Source organism: Lissotriton vulgaris, chromosome 10 (assembly GCF_964263255.1).
Source record: "Lissotriton vulgaris chromosome 10, aLisVul1.2, whole genome shotgun sequence".
NCBI classification, from domain to species: domain Eukaryota; kingdom Metazoa; phylum Chordata; class Amphibia; order Caudata; family Salamandridae; genus Lissotriton; species Lissotriton vulgaris.
Genome location: NC_141698.1, coordinates 759,599,991 through 759,618,933, shown reverse-complemented (window position 1 = coordinate 759,618,933; position 18,943 = coordinate 759,599,991). Strand labels below are relative to the sequence as shown.

Sequence of the window (18,943 nt, the reverse complement as noted above, 5' to 3'; positions counted from 1 at the left end):
GATTCTGATGACGGTTCCTATGTGAATTACGTCTTTCATCCGCCGTCCAGTCCATCTGAACTCAATATAAAGTGCCAAGAATATGATGAAGATTATGATGAGGAGGGGTGTGCTCTCTTTCCTGTTCATGATGCTCGCTTTGCTGCTCCTCCTGAGGAACAAATAATTCAGATACCGTCCTCATTGGTGTCCAACCTGCAGCATATGTTGGACGATTATACCCTCCGTCTGCGCCTATTTCTCCAACTCCTCAACCTGTGCCGCCAGCATCCATACCTACGGAGACACTGCGTTCACCGGTCCGTCCACAGCAGGATGCAGATGATGATGCGGATGGGAACCAGGACACTGATCAGGAGGTAGATAACGTCCTCACAGATTTGGATGATTATAGAGCTCAAACACCATCTACGCCACCCACATCGCCTTTGCCTTCCCCGCCAGTGGACATCGGAAGCTGTCATAATTTAATGGTACGTGCTGCCAAACGTTTCCATTTAACCTTGGAGATGCAGCAAATGGATTGCTTCCTCTATGATTTCAAAGATCAACCCCTCAAGCAAACCCATACCATCCCAATTATTGATTTTATTTGGGAAGAAGGTCTCAAACTTATGGCATAACCAAATTCCATCCCTGCTGTCTTGCCACGTCTGGACAAAAAATACAAGGCGCCTGCAGACTCTCCAACATGCCTTGTTTCACACCCTAAGGGGATTCCGTCGTAACGCAGGCTGCCCAAAAGCGTTTGAGAAATCCTGCCACTCCACTAACCTCTCCTCCGGACCAGGAAGGGCGCCGATTAGACTCTATCGGCAAAAAATTCACCACCATGGCTGCCACAACAGTCAGAGCGGCCAACTCCCTGGCCATCCTTGGAAGATATGACCGCCAAATGTGGTCTGAAATCTCAGCCTTGATTGACCAGCTCCCAGATTCCGTCCGAACCGAGGCCCGAACGATGGTCCAAGAAGGAGAGAAAATATCTTCTGAGATTATTGACTGTGCTGTTGACATCTCTTCGACAGGGTTCAGACAGCTTGCTGGAGCTGCTGTTTCACGACGCCAGGGCTGGCTCAAATCTATGGCTTTTCGCCCTGTGGTGCAGGGGAGAATTCTTGATTTGCCATACAATGGTTATTCCCTGTTTGGAAAGCATGTCGACGAGGCTCTGGAATCCATTAAAAAGGACACAGATACTGCTCGTGCCTTAGGGAACCTTCAGTACAGGAAGCAGCCTTTTCGAGGAGCACGTGGCAGAGGCAGTTCTTCCAATTTTCGTGGCTCCTCCCAATATCGATCCTATGGCGACAACAAGCAAAGATACAGCTACCAATCCCAAAATCGCCAAACCGATTCAAGACCCTATCGGAGGAAAAATAATTACAGGGGGGGGAAACACCTCCAAAAAGCAGTGACTTCCCCAGCAACAAGTGTTCTCCGACTCTGAAGATTGGAGGTCGAATCTCCCACAACTTCTTAAATTGGTCTCATATCACCTCGGATCGTTGGGTCCTAGACGTCATCTCGAAAGGACATGTTCTCGAGTTTACAAAATTTCCACCCACCAGTCAACCTTACGGTCCCCCCCCCTCCCCCCCCACCTCATCTAAAAGATCTGTTGGCTCAAGTCAAGATCATGATAAAAAAAAAGGGGCTGTCGAAGTGGTTCCTCGAGCACAACAGGGCAGGGGCTTTTATTCCCGCTTCTTTTTCATCAAGAAAAAGTCGGGAGAGTGGCGCCCCATTCTGGACTTACGAGCCCTCAACAAATTCATCAAATCACAAACCTTCCGAATGTTGACCCTACTGGAAATTTTACAATACCTGAACCCCGGAGAGTTCCTCTCCACTATCGACCTCCAAGATGCATATTTTCATGTGCCAATACATCACAAACACAGAAAATATCTTCGCTTCACTGTCGGATCAAAGCACTTCCAGTTCAAAGTACTGCCTTTCGGCCTTCGATCAGCGCCCAGAGTCTTCACAAAGATCATGGCTCCGGTCGCAGCTTTCCTTCTCCTACAAGGCATTCAATTTTACCCTTATCTGGACGATTGTCTAATAAAAGCACAGACACGTCAAACAGCAATACTGCATACTCAGACTTGCCTGTCACTTTTCCGCACTTTGGGCCTTTCTGTCAATCAGGAAAAGTCTCATCTTCGCCCCTCACAACAGAGAATCTTTCTAGGAGCCTTAGTCGATTCTCGTCTGGCACAGGTGTTTGTATCACAGGAGCGACAACTTCGCATACTCAAGATGGTCGCTTTTCCAAAATCAAAAAAGTCAGTTTCTGTCCGGATCTTGAAATCTTTTCTGGGCCTGGCCTCCTCTTGCATTCATCTGATTCCGCACTGCAGACTCCACATGAGAGTCGTACAGGAGGAGGTGGACAAACAATGGAAACAAATTTCAGGGTCGTTCAACGACAAACTCTACCTGACCCCCCGCATTCAAACAGCTTTGGAAAGGTGGGCTCACCTTCCAAATATCGCCGCAGGTCGGCCCTTCCGGTAAACAACTCCTACGCTTACCCTCACAACGGATGCTTCCTTGGAGGGTTGGGGGGCACACCTCAACGGAATGTCAGTCAAGGGCAAATGGACGGCATCTCAACGCACATGGCATATAAATCGTCTAGAACTATTGTCCATCTTCCTTGCCCTGAAATCTTTCCGGATGCTGATACAAGGCCAATCGCTACTGGTGCAGACAGAAAACACCACCAGCATGCACTACCTCAACAAGCAAGGACGTACCAGATCTCTTCTGCTTTCCAAGCAGGCACAAGAAATCTGGAATTGGGCGATTCAACACCAGGTTCACCTGACTGCAGTTCACGTGCCGGGCGTCTCCAACACTCTTGCCGATTGTCTCAGCAGATCTCTGGCGGACAATCACGAGTGGGAACTCCACCAACCCACTCTGGAGTACATCTTTCGCCACTGGGGCCATCTACAGATGGATCTGTTTGCGACCCCAACCAACCGCAAATGCCTACGCTTTGAAAGTCGGCATCCCCACAGAGAGTCGAACGGGAATGCGTTTTCGATCAATTGGTCGAGCGAATTCATCTACGCTTTTCCCCCGCTCCCTCTCGTTCCGCGCCTGCTGCACAGGATGAAGCTCCAACCATGCCACGTCATACTGATTGAGCCCAGGTGGCCACGTCACCCATGGTTCTCGGACCTCCTCCTGTTGTCTCAGTGCGATCCGATACCTCTTCGCCCTCTGCCTCACCTGCTCACCATGAACAAAGGGCGGATTTGCCATCCGGATCCAGCATATCTCCAACTGCATGCTTGGAACCTAAACACAATGAGTTCGCAGGTCTGAATATCACTCCGGAGTGCAGGAAGGTGCTGGCTCATGCACGTGCTCCTTCCACCATCAAAACATATCAATTGAAATGGAAGCGTTTTTGTGTTTGGTGTCACAAGGTAGTCCTTGATCCAATGCACGCCAAGCCGGAGCAAATCCTGCCTTTTTTCTTATCTCTTGCGAAGTCAGAACCTTCTCATTCCACTCTTAAAGTCTTTCTGGCAGCGATTTCCCGCTTTCAGCATGATGGCACCACCTCCTCTCTGTATTCCTCTCGGATCATTCGACAGTTCTTCAGAGGCCTTTTTCGAATGTAAATGTAAAATGTAAATGTATTTGAGCTTATATAGCGCACAGCTACCCACAAAGGGTTTCCCGGCGCTTGCTTAGGGAACCCGTCCTGGTATTCCCCTGTGAGATAACCCCGGCAGGGTATCCACAAGGTGAAAGCCAGGCATCCCGCCGCGAGGGGCCGTTGTGGAGATTAAGCAAGCTATTGCCCAGAGTCGCAGAGTGTGAACCCGTGAGTTGAGAAGGCACCGGAGCGAGAATTATCGAGTCCGTGGAATTTTTTGAGCCCAAGACCCGCCGAGGCGGGGAATTGAACCCTGGTCCAGGGCCGATCTCAGCTTCCGGGTCTGCCGCCTCTAACCCCTGAGCCACACTTCTCCACATGTATCCGCCCATACGTCGTCCGCCGCTTGAATCTGGTTTTATCTCAGCTCCTCCTACCTGCTTTTGAACCCATCCATTCAGCGGACTTAAAATTCCTCACGTGGAAGGTGGCTCTTCTACTCGCACTTACATCATCAAGGCGAGTAAGTGACATCCATGCATTCACGATACAACCTCCATTTCTTCAATTCTCTAAGGACGCTGTTACTTTACGGACAAATCCGAAATTAATTCCCAAAGTTCCTTCGGATTTCCATCTGAATGAGCCCGTCACTCTCAGAACTTTCTTCCCCAACCCTCAGTCTCCTGCTGAGCGTTCTCTCCATTCCTTGGATTTAAACCGTTGCCTGAAATTCTACATCCAGTGCACCGCTCCTTTTCGAAAATCAGACCAGCTCTTTGTGGCCTATGGCCAAATTTGCAAAGGACAGACAGTCACTAAACAATCTATTACTAGATGGATTTCTTCTGCCATCTCTTTCTGCCATTGCCGGGCCGGAAAGCCTCTCTCTGCTCCGGTGCGAGTACACTCGACAAGGGCTGTGGCATCATCTACCGCCCTCTTTGCTGGAGTGCCTCTGCGCCAGATCTGCAGAGCTGCAACGTGGTCGAGCAGACACACGTTTACGAGACACCACTGTCTTGAGTCAGCGGATGCTGCAGATGCTGCTGCGGGCCAAGCTGTGTTACGAAATCTTTTTAACTAAGGTGAGCCTCTGTTGCTTCCCGCCTCCTGTCATAAAAGGTTTTACCATATGTCTAAATGTATGCTATATGAATTATACTATGGTTTTACTTACCTGATCTTGAAATGTCTTTTATGACTCATGTATTACGTTACTGCTTTCTACGCTTATTCAAGCATGTGAATCTATGAAAGACACTGCTAATAATGGAGAAGAACATTAGTTACTTACCTGTAAACTGTGGTTCTCCAGTATTGGTGTCTTTCATAGATTCACATGCGACCCACCCTTCCTCCCCTCAGAGGCTCTCTTCTCCTCATGCACTCTTGGTCACTTTGGTGCTAGGAAAATCTGAGGGCTTGAGCTTCTGAGGAGAAGGTTCTAGAGGGTGATGTTGCCTGATTGGCTGGAATGTGGACTATTATAATGACTATGATATGTTACTAAAGTGAATTCTCCCTTTAAGGCTTCTATGGGCCTTCTTTCAGTTCTATGGTACTTTTAACTTTACGTTATATATTTTATATGTATTACATTTCTTATGTATATGTATAATTATATAATTTTCTATATGTATATATATATATATTTTACTACTATTTTATGTACCGTGGGACTCCCACTTTGACGACGGGGAATATTCAAGCATGTGAATCTAAGAAAGACACCAATACTGGAGAACCACAGTTTACAGGTAAGTAACTAATGTTCTTCCATGTTATGATCTCTGTTAAAGAAGGGCAATTACTTTGTAACAGCAAGGGTTTTACGTTCAAGGTATAAGTCCCATGTACAAGTTGAAAATACAGTCTTTGTTAATTGTGCCCAGGGTGTCTGTTCTTAACAACTAAAACATTGTAGGGTAGAACACCATTCCCCTTTTTAGGTCTCGCCTAGCGTTGCAGCGCACATGCTCTGCTCACTCTGCGAGAGCTAATGTGATCAGGAGATTTCAGAAGGGGACTTGTAGCCCCCCCCCCATCATTTTCATTGGGTCGCGCCAGCGTTTATGCTAAACGCTGGCTTCCTATTGAAAAGGATGCTTCTTAATTACCGCCCTGTCTATGCGTTTGACCTTTGTACCCCTTTGTACAGCAGTACAGTGTCGGAATCTCAGCCTCTATCACGTAGAGTTAAAATGTGAGATAGGTGTTTTTAGCTTAGAGACCTATCTCAGTGGTGTTCGAGCCCCCAGCTCCCCACCTCCCTCGGAGCAGTCAGGTGGAGGCGGCCGCTTTGTCATGGTGTCATATGACTTTCCGTGAAGCAAGTTGCAAAATGTGAAGTTCTCTCACTTCCTGATTCCAGGGTTGCACTTAGTGCAGGAGAAGCTGCGCAGCCGACGCATGGAGCTGCGCTCACGGAGACACTGATAGACCCTCTTGGACTGTGATACTCAATAGTTTCAGGCCACGATAAGGGGGCGCGTGCTCCTGGCTCTGTAGACAATGTGCCAGCTCACCTGGCCAGCCAAGGCTACTCTCCAAAACATCGTGCTAATCCTGACCGACGACCAGGACATGGAGCTGGGGGGCACGGTGAGGGATGTATGGCGTTACCACGCATACCATTACCACGCATACCATTACAACGCGGTATTTACAACGCATACCGTTACAACGCATAGCGCTTTGAGGTGCTGGATAGTGGTAAGTATAATTTTATATTCCAACTCCAGTCCCCGTGGATACTAGGGAAGGTGTTGGATATAAAATTAAACTTATTCCCTATCCTAGAGTGCCCCCCAGCGCAATGCGTTGTAATGGTATGCGTGGTAATGCCTGCTTTGTAAGTGTAGTGCGTGGTAAAAAATGCGTGGTAAACGTTGTATACCGTTTTGTAGACTTTAGAAAGCAGCAAAATAGCTACACGGATCTCAGCCAGGAATGTTGTAGCTTTAAGCCGAGAAACTAACTGTGTGTGCAGTGAACCGATTGTCTTTTTTTGCTAAGTCACTTATTGAATGAGGAATTAACTCGGGCATGCGTGTTGCATGCCTCAGCTGCCTGGTTTCTTCCTCTCCAGTCACACTGAGCATAAATTACAAACTGAGTGACAGTAACAAACATTTGCAATGCAATAGGTCTTGCATTTACGCAAGTTTGAGCTATTGGCATTGTAAATGACAATGCCTTTTTTATGTTATGGTTTTTAAAACATAAATAGAAGGCATTGCCATTTGCAATGCCAATAGCTTAAACTCGCCTAAATGCGAGACCTATTGCATTACAAATGCTTGTTATGTATTTTACTTATTTGTTTTTGTTCAGTTCTTGATTTCAAAACCTAGGTGTTTAGAAATACATATTCTAAGTTATATCCTTCAGATCTATATAACTTCCTCATGTTTGTTTAATTTTTAGTCTTTATTGCCCCTATACTGCCCTCCACCACCCTACCCTAAAGAAGCATCTGCATCAGTAGTCTAGCCCCGCTTCCTTTTGACCTACTCCAGCTGACATGATGCAGGACTTGGGAAGGAAAGATGTTGCACTACATAGAGGTGTCTTAATACCGTTTTTTAGCTCTGAGATAGCCTGCTCCTAAGCGCTGCTATCCTGGATTGAAAGATGTATGGAGAATACAACCTTCTTGCCTAAGACGATCAGAGAGGGCATTCCCCCACGCTCCGTAAGAGATTCATCCAACAAGTCTTCCAAGATCACAACCCCTTAGCTGGCGGTATTAAGTGAGCAACATGTGACATTTTGCATTTTACAACCACATAAATACTGTAATGCCTTCATTGCTGCTTCTGGTACTTGGCAGACGTGACCTAGTCTGGATTCACTGCCTTTTGTTTTACCCCAGTACATCATTTTTGTTCTTAGGAAACAATTAACAATTTGTAGTCTGGAGGGCAGACCAGTACATGTTTTGTACCTGCAGTTCTTGGTTCAAGTAGTATAACGATCTCATACTTTTATTTTTTTTATTAGAAGCTTTGAGGATCCATTATAGAAAGTTCAGCTTCACAGCAGATTAGAACCCTCAGGGGCAGATTTTCTAACATTTTGCAACGGGTTTGCATCACAGAAGTTAACCAACCAGTGCAAAACATTTATTTTTTTATTTACCTTGCAGCCCAAAACCAGAAAGTTACCTGAAAGTAACGAAAAGCTGCACTCTGCATTAAGGTGCATCCCATAGGTGGGACATGGGTGTTCCCATGGATCCACCCATGTTTTTTTATGCAAATCCCTAACTAGTAACAGCAGGTTTTGCTCCAAAAAGTAGTGCCTTTTTGTTAGTGATGCTAACTTCGAGAAATGCTTTTATTTCTCCAAATGTTTCCAACTTTGAATGTGCGCTGTACAGCACAGATCCAAAGTGGGAACAGTTTAAAGTTTGTCTAGTCATACTAATTTGTACTGGAAGGGTCCCTGTCCGGTATAAAACCAATGTTAGACATCACACACCCAACACGATAAGATAACTTTAAATGCAAGAGCAATAAATAGATCTAACAGTTTAGCAGACGAAGATGTAACAATATTAATATCCTCAGATAAAGAACCTAGAAAGATACGTAAAAAGGACAATTGGGAGGTAAGAGATAGTATTTTCATACAAATGGTCCAAACATCAGTCCAGAATGATAGAACAGATGAACATTCGTACAATTGGTGTTGAAGAGTACCGGTAACTGTAGAGCAGGACCAACATAAGGGAGAAGAGGTTGGGGAAAATTTATGAATAGAAACTGGGGTAATAACAACTCTATGATATAAAAAAAGTAAGGATTGAGTAATGCGTGCAGCAACAGAGACTTTAAAAATCCTGGACCATAAACGATCCCACATTGCAATGTCCAGAGAGACATCAAGGTCAGTCTCCCAGGCAGTCTCTATTTTGGATTTAGAGCGAACAGAAGAATTGGACATTAAAAGTGAATATGCAAGAGCAGCTTTAGGGAGTTGAGTAGAAAAAAGAGGATAAAGTGGAGTGACTGGAGTAAAGGAAGAAAAAGAATCGGAGGAAAAAGATAGAGAGGATAAGTGAGATTGAATAGCAGATGTTATAATAGAATATTCAGAGAGAAATGAGGAAGGTAGATTAAACATGTTTTGTAATACTGGAAAAGAAATAATGGAGGAATCAAGAAAAAATTGATGTACAAACATTATATCCTTTTCTTTCCAGTGTTTAAAATAGAACGATTTACCTTTATATCTAAGGAATTTGTTATACCAAACTATAGAGGATAAAAAACATTGCAGAGGGGAGAGATTGGAGGAGAAAACATGTTGCAACACAGTTTGGGAATACTTCAAAATGGGGTATTTGGATATAAAGGTACAATTTGACATAAAAGTAATATGCTGATATGAGAAATCTTTGAAAAGAGAGCGTTCCAGAAGAACCCACTTAGGGACAGGAGTATCCAGGAAGTTGTATGCCAAGGAGAAGGACTGTTTGATCAAAAAGGCAGAATGGTATGAGCCAAAATCAGGAAAGCGCACACCACCTTCATTTTTGGGACAGATCAATTTAGATAAACCAATACGGGGACGTTTGCTGTTCCACAAAAATTTTGTACATACAGAATTAATACGTGAAAAATAGGATTTGGGAATTTTGAAAGGTAGCATAGATGCAGTGTATAAAACATGAGGGGTAATCATCATTTTGATGGTGTCCAGTCTACCCCACCAGGATAGAAACAAGGGGGACCAAATTTCTCAGAAGGGATTGAATTTTACTAATTAACGAATCAAAGGTTAATTTAAGGGTATCCTTCAGAGAGGAAGAAAACCATATACCAAGGTACTTTATTTTTGATGGGCACCATGCAAAATCAGTATCACTAAACATGTATTGGAAGCACAACGAGTTAAGGGGTAGAACTTCCGTTTTAGACAAGTTAAGCTTATAACCTGATATGGAGGAATACAACTGAACTTCGCGCAAAAAGGGTGGAAGGGAAGATTCGGGATTAGCCATGTAAATGAGGACATCGTCAGCATACGCTGATAATTTAACATCAACAGAGGAAAATTTTATACCAGTAATATCAGGGTTGGAACGAATTCGCTGTAGAAAAGGTTCAAGACATAAAATAAATAATAAAGGGGAAAGGGGAAAGGGGACATCCTTGTCTTGTGCCACTGGACAAAGAAAAGAATCTAGAAAATTGGTTGTTAACAAAAATACTGGCACGGGGTGATGCATAAAGGAGTTTAACGAAGGATATAAAATTTGGGCCAAAACCAAACCAATGGAGGGTACGGAACATATATTGCCAATTAATACGGTCAAAGGCTTTTTCAGCATCTAACGAAAGGGCTGCCAACGGGGTGGGGACATTTTTACTGTGGGCAAGGACATTGGAAAAAAGACGAGCATTATCAGCAGCAAGTCTTCCCTTAACAAAACCCACCTGGTCAGTGTTGATTAAGCGAGGGATAATGGAGTCAAGGCGAGAGGCAAGGATTTTAGCAAAAATTTTACAATCATAACTCTCGGTCCACACATGGTGGAATTATATTTGTGATGAACACAGAATTTCTATTGCCTCCTCCACCTCTATTTCTATGAAAATTAAATCTGATCTATTATGGCTTCCCTTTACCTCCTATCTCTCCTCTAATCCTTCTCCCTTACCGCGTGCTCCTTACCCCTTGTGATCCCTCTGATTACCTACCCTTTCTCCTCTTTCTCTCCTCTACTCTTCCTTCTCTTCTGCTTTCTTCTTTCTCTCTCTTTCCTTCTTTCCTTTCTCTATTTCTTCTACCCTTCTTTCCCTTATATAAATTCCTATGGATTAATGTCTTTTATTAATATATTCATATGTACTTTTTCTAATTTTTCATGACATGTTTTTTGTATTGCTCTTCAATGCTTAATAAAAATTTCTTAAACAAAAAAAAAAAGACATCACACACCCACCCTTGCACCATGGTGCAAAGGTGTCTGCATGGCACAAATCAGCCTGATTGTGCACCAGCGCTAGAGAGAGCAGGATAGGGCCACATCTTAGCAGATATGAGGCTTTCCTTCTCTCTCCTTCTCAAGCAGCACAGCAACTTTGGTGCTGCGTTGCATAGCATCTCTGTAATCTGCCCCTCATTCGCTTCTCATTATTTCTGGCTCCCACATGCACTGCTTCTCATGCTTTTTCCTTTATACCTTTGTATTCCTATGACCTGCACTCCCCATTCAAAAAATATTGTTACAACAAGGTTTGCTCACTCACAATTCCCATGTAACTCTGTTAGATGGTTCAGGTACCTATCTATTTATTTCCCTTTCAATCATAGCTGTCCAATATAAGCCAATTACCAACCTGTCCATCACAATGGGTGCAGTTTGCTGTCCTTCATCAAGTGTGATCAGGAAATCCCCTCTGATGTGGGCTGGATCTGATTCTGTTCCTCTTCTGAGTCAGAACTCTGATTTAAGATCATGAAGGTCCAGACGTATGTGGGTGTACAATACATTGGATATTTGTTGCTAATAGACAAGCACTAGGAAATCGGTTGAAGGTGTCCTTTGGAGTGTGGAGATGATTGCTGGTACCTAGGGACTATGCCCACCAACAGCAAGGAGTTTATCATGGTGGTCATGTAATTTGCGGGAGAAGTGATGTCTTGATTCATGAAAGATGCAGGACAAGGTTCTGAGGACAGATATTTGAAACTAACTTGGAATTATTCTCCTCAAAGCCTGGATTGAAAGTGGCAAAGGATGAATGCAGTTATTCAGGGTAGAGTAGTGGATTAAGAAATGTTTGAGTATTGGTGAGAACTGAGCTACAGATCTTTGTTATTTTCTATTTAAAAAATTGACAGGTCCTTGGTTCCTGTAGATACTGAAAATTTCCTTTATTTTGTGTGGCTCACCACAGAGGTTTCAGACTTCCTCCTCTGCTAATCTTAAAATACTTTTTGTTGGATTTTTTACTCAAATTAACTATAGACCTTTGAGGTTTCTGCTTGGCTTTTTCAGATCTGACAATTCGCAGTTGAACCAGTAGTTTGCCACTAAAAGGTCTTGTTTGGGTCTGCTCAATGTTTGTGATGCCACCTTACTCATAATAGACGGTAATATTGTGGTAGCATTTCAATATTAGAGATATTGAGTTGTTATTGTGCATTAGTGTCACTCAAGCTGCTTTTTAAATTGTTTGAATTCTGTCAACTTAAGTTTCTAGGTATGTCAACGTGGTATAGGTTTTTGCTAGACTTTTATGTTGGTGTGGGGGCTACCACAATTCCTGAAATTGGAGAAAGGTAAAGGAGTGGTCCGGTCAAATCTGCAGTTGGATCTGAAAATAGCCATGCTCAGAGTTATAGGTCGATATTAGATTTAGTGTATGCCCTGCTAAATGTCTAGGTACATTATCGACCCTGGCAAATCTGTACACATTCATATTTTCACTTAGCTCTGCCACAGTTCTACTATCAGGTCTATCCACCCACATGTTGAAATCACCATATAAATAAATTGTTGGTACTAGGATTGTAGGTGTGAGGCCAAATTGAGAATTTTGTCCAAGAATTTACTGTTGCATTCTCAGGCTCAGTTACAATTTTTGAAGGAATTGTTGAAATGATTTGTGCATCTCGCAAACAGAGATTCAAACGAAGAATGAGATTCAAACGAAGGTGGGCTTTTCTGTGTAGCTTAGCTTACCAGATTGGATCAGGGTGACCCCACCTCCTTATTTGTTTTTTTCTGTTTTTGGGGATCATTTTGAATCTCAAAAGGATGACATTTATTATTATGGATGTTCCATTATCGAGTCACACTTATGTAAATGCTAGTGTGCGACTATTATTGAAGGAAATATTATCATGTCAATAATAGGTTTGTGAGCCAATTAAGTTTGATGAACATTGTTTAAGAATAGTTGTGGGTTTCCTAGAATGTCTCTGTTCTACTGAAGATTGTGCATGGGTTTGGTGTGTGCTGTGTGATTGTGGCAGATTGTGGAGGTAGATGTGTGCTTTAAGATTCTACATATGCATCTTCAATGAAAGACTTTGGTTCAGGTCGAGTTTCAAGTAGTGGTGTGGGTGTTAGATGTGGTGCTAGGATGTGTGTTTGTGAATATGTTGGAATTGCAGTGTAGAGGGCGTGTCCTGGTTTTGTTCGAAGGTGATTTACTTGGGTGTATTCATCTGATTACAGTGATTTTACTGGTCTACTTGTATACTTCTGTTTCCTATCAACATTGCCAACGGTAAGATGATATTAGAATTGCACTATTGACGTCAGAAATCCCATCTTATTCAGGACTGGAATGTGTTTGTGCTATTTTTCTTGAGTTTGGTATGTTTGTCTTCCAGCAACACACAAGCTGTTGGTAATGTAATATTTTAGAAATTCCAGATTAAAGACCTGTATCTGCTCAACGTAATGCCTTTATTATCAACCATGTCCATATTGTCGACCAGCTATTATACACCAGCTCATTACAGCTTTAATTCAAGTGTTGGAAGTTCATCAGGTTTGCCAAAGAGGGCGTGAGTTTGCAGCATGGACAGCAAGGACTGATTTAAAAAAAAAAAAAAAAAGATGTTCGTGTTTTCATATTCTTTCAGCACCCACACAGCATGCTGTGATTTAGCACGAAAATGCGAATGGACGGGAATGGAATGAGGCATTAGGGATCAGTTTAATTCCAGTTGAATTGATAAGAAAATGTTGACTCAAAAACGAACCTTTAACTGCTCACATACCAGGCATATTATACCAACGTCGCCTTTTCGCAGTAGTCTTTCCAGTGCCTCACCCTGCTATCAAAATTGTGTGGAAGTCCGCACGCCCCATGACACAATGAAGGCATTCTGTTGAAAGGCATTTATTTTAAAGTTATGCTTTGGAAGCCAAGTGTTTCTGAATAATCTACTGAATACATGTTATGTTATTAATTCGTATTATTTTGTGGCATGGAAGGAAGGCCTGCTTTTTTCAGATAATTGCGAACTAGATGAACATAATTAAGGGGGCTGCGTTTTAATGGCAATATTGAGACAGCTTTTTATGCTGACTTTGAGCAAGTACATTGAGGACAACTAAGAGGAATCTTTCTGACAATTTTCTTTACGCACCAGATAACAGCGGAATATGTGTCCCTTATTCAGAGCGCTCTCAGATTGTGCCTGACAAGAATGTATAATTAAGTACAATTTAGATATTGAAGGGAATGGCAGGGTTGTTTAATGCTAATAGCAGGGAACGTTGAATTTCTACTGAAAGAATGACAACAGTGCAAGCAGAGTGCACAATAATACTCATTTTCAAGACAGTTTTATTAAGTGACTCTTCAAGGTCATTTCAAAGTTAATACGCGTCATTTTAAATAAAAAACATAAAACAGACTCCACTCCAGAGCATTCTTCTGTTCCCCTGTGCTCACATATATTTTTGTTGCTATAGCTCGGTAATGGCAAAGAAGTAATCCGCAGTTCATGGTATGCAGCTTTGCCAGATGTGCCTGTCCTGCCCTCGTTGATTAATCTTTTAACCTTCCACTTTAGGATTCTTGCTGCCTGGGTTGGTTTGTCAGAAATGGAATGTTGTCTGTGCAGAAGGGAACATGTTTACAGCACATGGACACTGAGGTTGGCTGGCCTGAGAGTGTTTGCTTGTGAAGGCCTTTCGTGTGGTTCATTACCATCTTCAAATCTCACCAGGGTGCAGTGTTGCAGTAGTTTAATGCTCTGCTCGTACATGATAATCTCTATTATAAAATATGATATCACATGCAATGAAGCGCTCATATACTGGCAGGGGCAAGTTTACCACAACATGACGAGACCATTACAAGTTGCCTGGAGTTTAGAGGGGGTTTTACTGGGACCGTAATTACTGCTACGAAGCAGTATCATCCCACCCCCCAAACTCTGAATATTCCTAGTTCTAATGACTCAAATATGGAACAAATATACAAAACCTAGTCATTTCCTGCAGGAACTTTTACACTGAGATTGGCCAACTTCCTTGAGCAGGTTGCATATCTGAGCAATAGGCGTACAGCAGGGTGCGCGGTGGTGGCGTATGAGTGGGCAGGACAAGGTCAGGAGTGGGCAATGTTGGATGCTCCTCTGGTGCTGCGGGGCGGTGTTTGTAGGGAGTCTAGCAGACCCTCTTCCTCTGCCTCGCCGGGCCTCTGAGTAGTTTTACATGGTGCATCCCCTCACCCTGCATAACCAGGCCCAGTATATTCAAACCCAGTGATCGCAGGTGCGGGAGCACAGGGCACCTCAGAGGTGGATGGGGAATACTGCTCCAACCAACTTGTAATAAGCTCCCACATTTAAGAATTTCAAAAGCTATCTCCCAACCAAAAATACAGGGTTGTCTGTAAATGCCACAGAATGTTTGAGCACTACAATGCTACATTAATGCCAGTTGCATGCTATACAAATGATAGATAATTTACAAGGTAACATAAAGTAATATATCATATGTAGGCGTACATGCTCCAACAGAAATTCCAGGACACAATGTTTGAAAGTGTCTGCTAAATGATAATAATCTAGTATGTTCTTCTTTATTCAACAGACAAGAAGTCCAAAGCCTTCTCAAAGCCCACAGCCAACCCTTGGCGACCAAGCGGAATATCTCTCCGAGGCGTCTGCAGATTCCTTAGAAGCCATGTCTGAAGGGGGAGATTCTCCAACACCATTTCTAAGGGGCAGTCGCACACGAGCGAGCCTGCCAGTGGTGAGATCAACAAATCAAACAAAGGAAAGATCATTGGGTATAGTATAATTTATTTTGACCTTAGCCTCTGTGGCCTGTTTGGTTGATGAAGTCTCAATTATGTGTGTTGCTTGTAGTGCATTCACATTTGTTGTATGCCCCCAGGTGACCAGAAGTAAGGATCTAATAAATAAGCAGGAGTTTATACCTATATGAGCTAATGTTTCTTTTCAGGTCATAGCGTCACCCTCTACGGCCAGTTAAGACATGAAATGCCCATTAATATTCTGTTATTTTAAGGTATCTTTTTGAAGTCTTAATACCCTTAACTTTTCCATCAGTGCATTATGTGGCAAAATCCTTTTGCATTGAAGGGGGTTGGTTAGAGTTGTGCGGTAACTGCACATCTGTCCAAATTGATAGAAGCGCAGTAAAACATTTCAGAAAAGCATTTCCCTCCATTATATTTCCATGATAGAGTATCACTCTCTTAGATGCTGTTGATGATGGTAAACCTCTCAGACAGTATAGTAATATAAGAATGAGAATTGTATTATTGGTGAAATAAAGCCCACCATTTACCTGGTTATTGAGGTTCAGTATCCTAAACCTGAATACCTAGTTTATTTTTTCCAATCATACCAATTAACGAAATGCCTATGGCTGTCAACCGAAACCCACAGGCTACCACGAGACAAACCACACACATTTTTAAGGGTAGAGCTCTTCACTACCAAAGTTCCTCTGAATTGAACTCACACCCTTGCCACTTCAGACGAAACCTACTCCTAATAAAGGACTAAAGGGCATAGAAGGCCATTTGACCCTGCTTAACTTATGGACTCTAAGAGCACACTACACCTTAAATTTTGTGCGGTCCTAATATCCCTGCCTCCCATCTCCATCAGTGACCAGGACTCATTTACAAACTTGGGTTAATTGCATTTAATAAAACCACCCAAATGTGTGGTCCTATGTTGTTTATGTAAACAGTGAAATGTCAAACACATTTCTTGAGGTCCCAGTGTGTTCAGCACCTTCTGTGTTAAGGTGTCCATGGATGCATCTGAATTTATTAAATAAAAGCACCCATTCAATATGAAATATGAATACATGTCTGTATGGAATAATTAAGATGCCCACATTTTGGGATACTACAGATAAATAAACATGATCTTGATAGTCATAATTGTTTTTTGAATTGTTGGAAAAAGCACAGTAGTTCTGGTGCTCTGACAAAACAATGTCCACTTCTTAAACAGTGTTAGATACTATGGATCGGCCTTATGTACAAAGCTAAAAAAAGTCTAGCTTCAGACCATTAATCCCAGTCACCCAAGTGTATCAGGTAAAGGGATTAGAGGCAGCGCTAAACGGTGCAGAGTTATGGGGCCATGTAAATGTAGCAGCCATTGAGAAGGCCGAAAATAATTTTATCAGATCAATCATGGAACTTCCCCGTAACACACCACTTATTCCAATGCGACTAGATTTAAGAATGAGAAGCATTTCTCATGTTATGTTATGTTATTTTATGTTATATGTTTTTTAAAGCGCACAGCTGCCCCAGCAAAGATGCATCCCGGCGCTAACAGATCAACTGGAAAAAACTCCCCACAAGGCTCATCAAACAGCAACCAGGGCTATACTGAAGGGAAGAGGAGGGTTTTAATTGCTTTCCTAAAAACGAACACATCTTCCATTCCCCGGATATGGGTCGGCAGGGAATTCCAAAACTTGGCCGTCATGTATCTAAATGAACGGCCACCGAATGCGGCTGAGTTTGACCCGTGATACCGTCACCAGATGTTGCCCAAGTGAACGTAGGTTTCGGTGAGGGATATATGGTGTCAGAAGGGTACATAGAAGTTCTGGGCTGCCAAATTTGACGATCTTAAACCCCAGACACAGAGCCTTAAACTGAATCCGGGCAGAAATTGGAAGCCAATGTAATCCCTTGATGGTAGATCGGACCGAACATCGGCGGGGAAGCCTCACCAGCATCCTAGCTGCCAGATTCTGGACTCGGAGTCATTGAATCTCAGCTTTGTTGGCCCCTAGGAGTAACACACTAACGTAGTCCAATCGAGACAGGATAGTAGATTGAACAATGAGCTGTCGCACTGCTGGTTCAAAAAACTTCAGAAGAGGGTTAAGCCCTCTTAACAAGCCCATACATGTGGCAGCCACTCGCTTAGTGTGAGTCTGAAAGCTAAGCGAGGAGTCCATCCAGACTCCTAGGTTCTTCGCTAAGGTCTTAGGTATAGGCATAGTCCTTAGGGAGTCGACCATTAGTCTACTGGATGCCCATATGGGCGAATGATTCACCGCTACCCTTGAAAGAGTCAATTCAAGACATACTACTATTAGATACCAAAGGACATATTGAGTGGTTTAAACACATCAAGACATGATTGAACAAACTTGGTATGTTTCATCTGTGGCTTACCCCTAGCAAAATTGAAAAAAGAACGGTAATCCACCCTAAAAAGAATTATTGGAACCATGTCATGTTTAGCTGGTTCGACAAGAGTTCTGCTGGTGAATTGACAAGCAGGTTCCTCATTTTTAAAGATAACATGCTACAAGAGGAATTTTTAAATAGAATAAAGCCCCCCTTGCTAAAATATTACATCTATCAATCAATCATTTAAAACCAAGGATTTAGGTATGGTATTTTACCAATTAATAGTTTTGTTCGCAATTGGAATGGGGTTGATACTTCGCCCTGTTGCCCCGTGTGTGATCAAGCACTTGAGTCAGGAAATCATTTCTTGTATTTCTGTCCGATGTATCAAGAAACAAGAATAATATGGCTAAACCCATTTGCCGGATTTTAGCAGCTACCCGCTTAAACAAGATCACTAGAATCCTGAAAAGAGACACCACAAAATACCTGGTCTTCTCTCTCTCTAGATACCTGCTCTATGCATGGACCATAAGAAGCAGGATAGTAAAAATCATGAATAATATTAAATAGGCCAGGCTGAAGGATTTATAGTGAAAGAAAGACTGTGATAATATGTAGAAGACATTTTGTATGTATTATATGTGATGGAATTTTTCTTTTTCAATTGTTATTATCTTTAACACAATCAAATTAGTTAGAGGGGTATTACAATTCGCTTATAGGTGTACGGTATGTATAGGTCAACTGTTGCTGCAACAAAATATGGATGAATTTGTTTTTAAACTTGTAAATATCTTCATTTTAGCACAATGTTATCCTTGGTTTTAAATGGTACCACTATCATGCATTTCACTAAACTTTCATAGTAACTTAACACAGATCTCTGAGACAGTTAGCCCCAGTTTCCTCAACCAATCACTATTCTCAAAGTGTTTTTCTCTTTTTTCAATGAATTGTATACGATGTGCTTTTATGGTTTTAATGCAAATCGAATACAGTTATTTACTACTACTACTACTATGGTCAGGTCCTGTGTTGTCCTCTTAACTTATAGCGGAGAGTAGCAGTGGCATCTGCACTGCTTTGATACTAACATGTTGTATAATGAAAGCCATGAATGCCATTCAAACCTCTGAGTTGCACAAAGATTGTCTGTTCGATGTAAGGAGCTAGTTTTCCGAATGGACTGCTT

At 42.5% G+C, this 18,943-nt stretch overlaps 1 protein-coding gene across 11 annotated transcripts in view; it reads left to right on the top strand.

Annotated features, from left to right (window-relative positions):
- The window catches only part of KIAA1217 (KIAA1217 ortholog), a 1,418,769-nt gene that overhangs the window by 784,667 nt on the left and 615,159 nt on the right, over positions 1-18,943 (top strand). For all 11 annotated transcript variants that reach the window (XM_086941665.1, XM_086941664.1, XM_086941666.1 and 8 more), the window contains one exon: positions 15,201-15,399. In XM_086941665.1, coding sequence (XP_086797791.1) covers positions 15,201-15,399 — 199 coding nt within the window. The remainder of the gene's footprint in view (positions 1-15,200; positions 15,400-18,943) is intronic.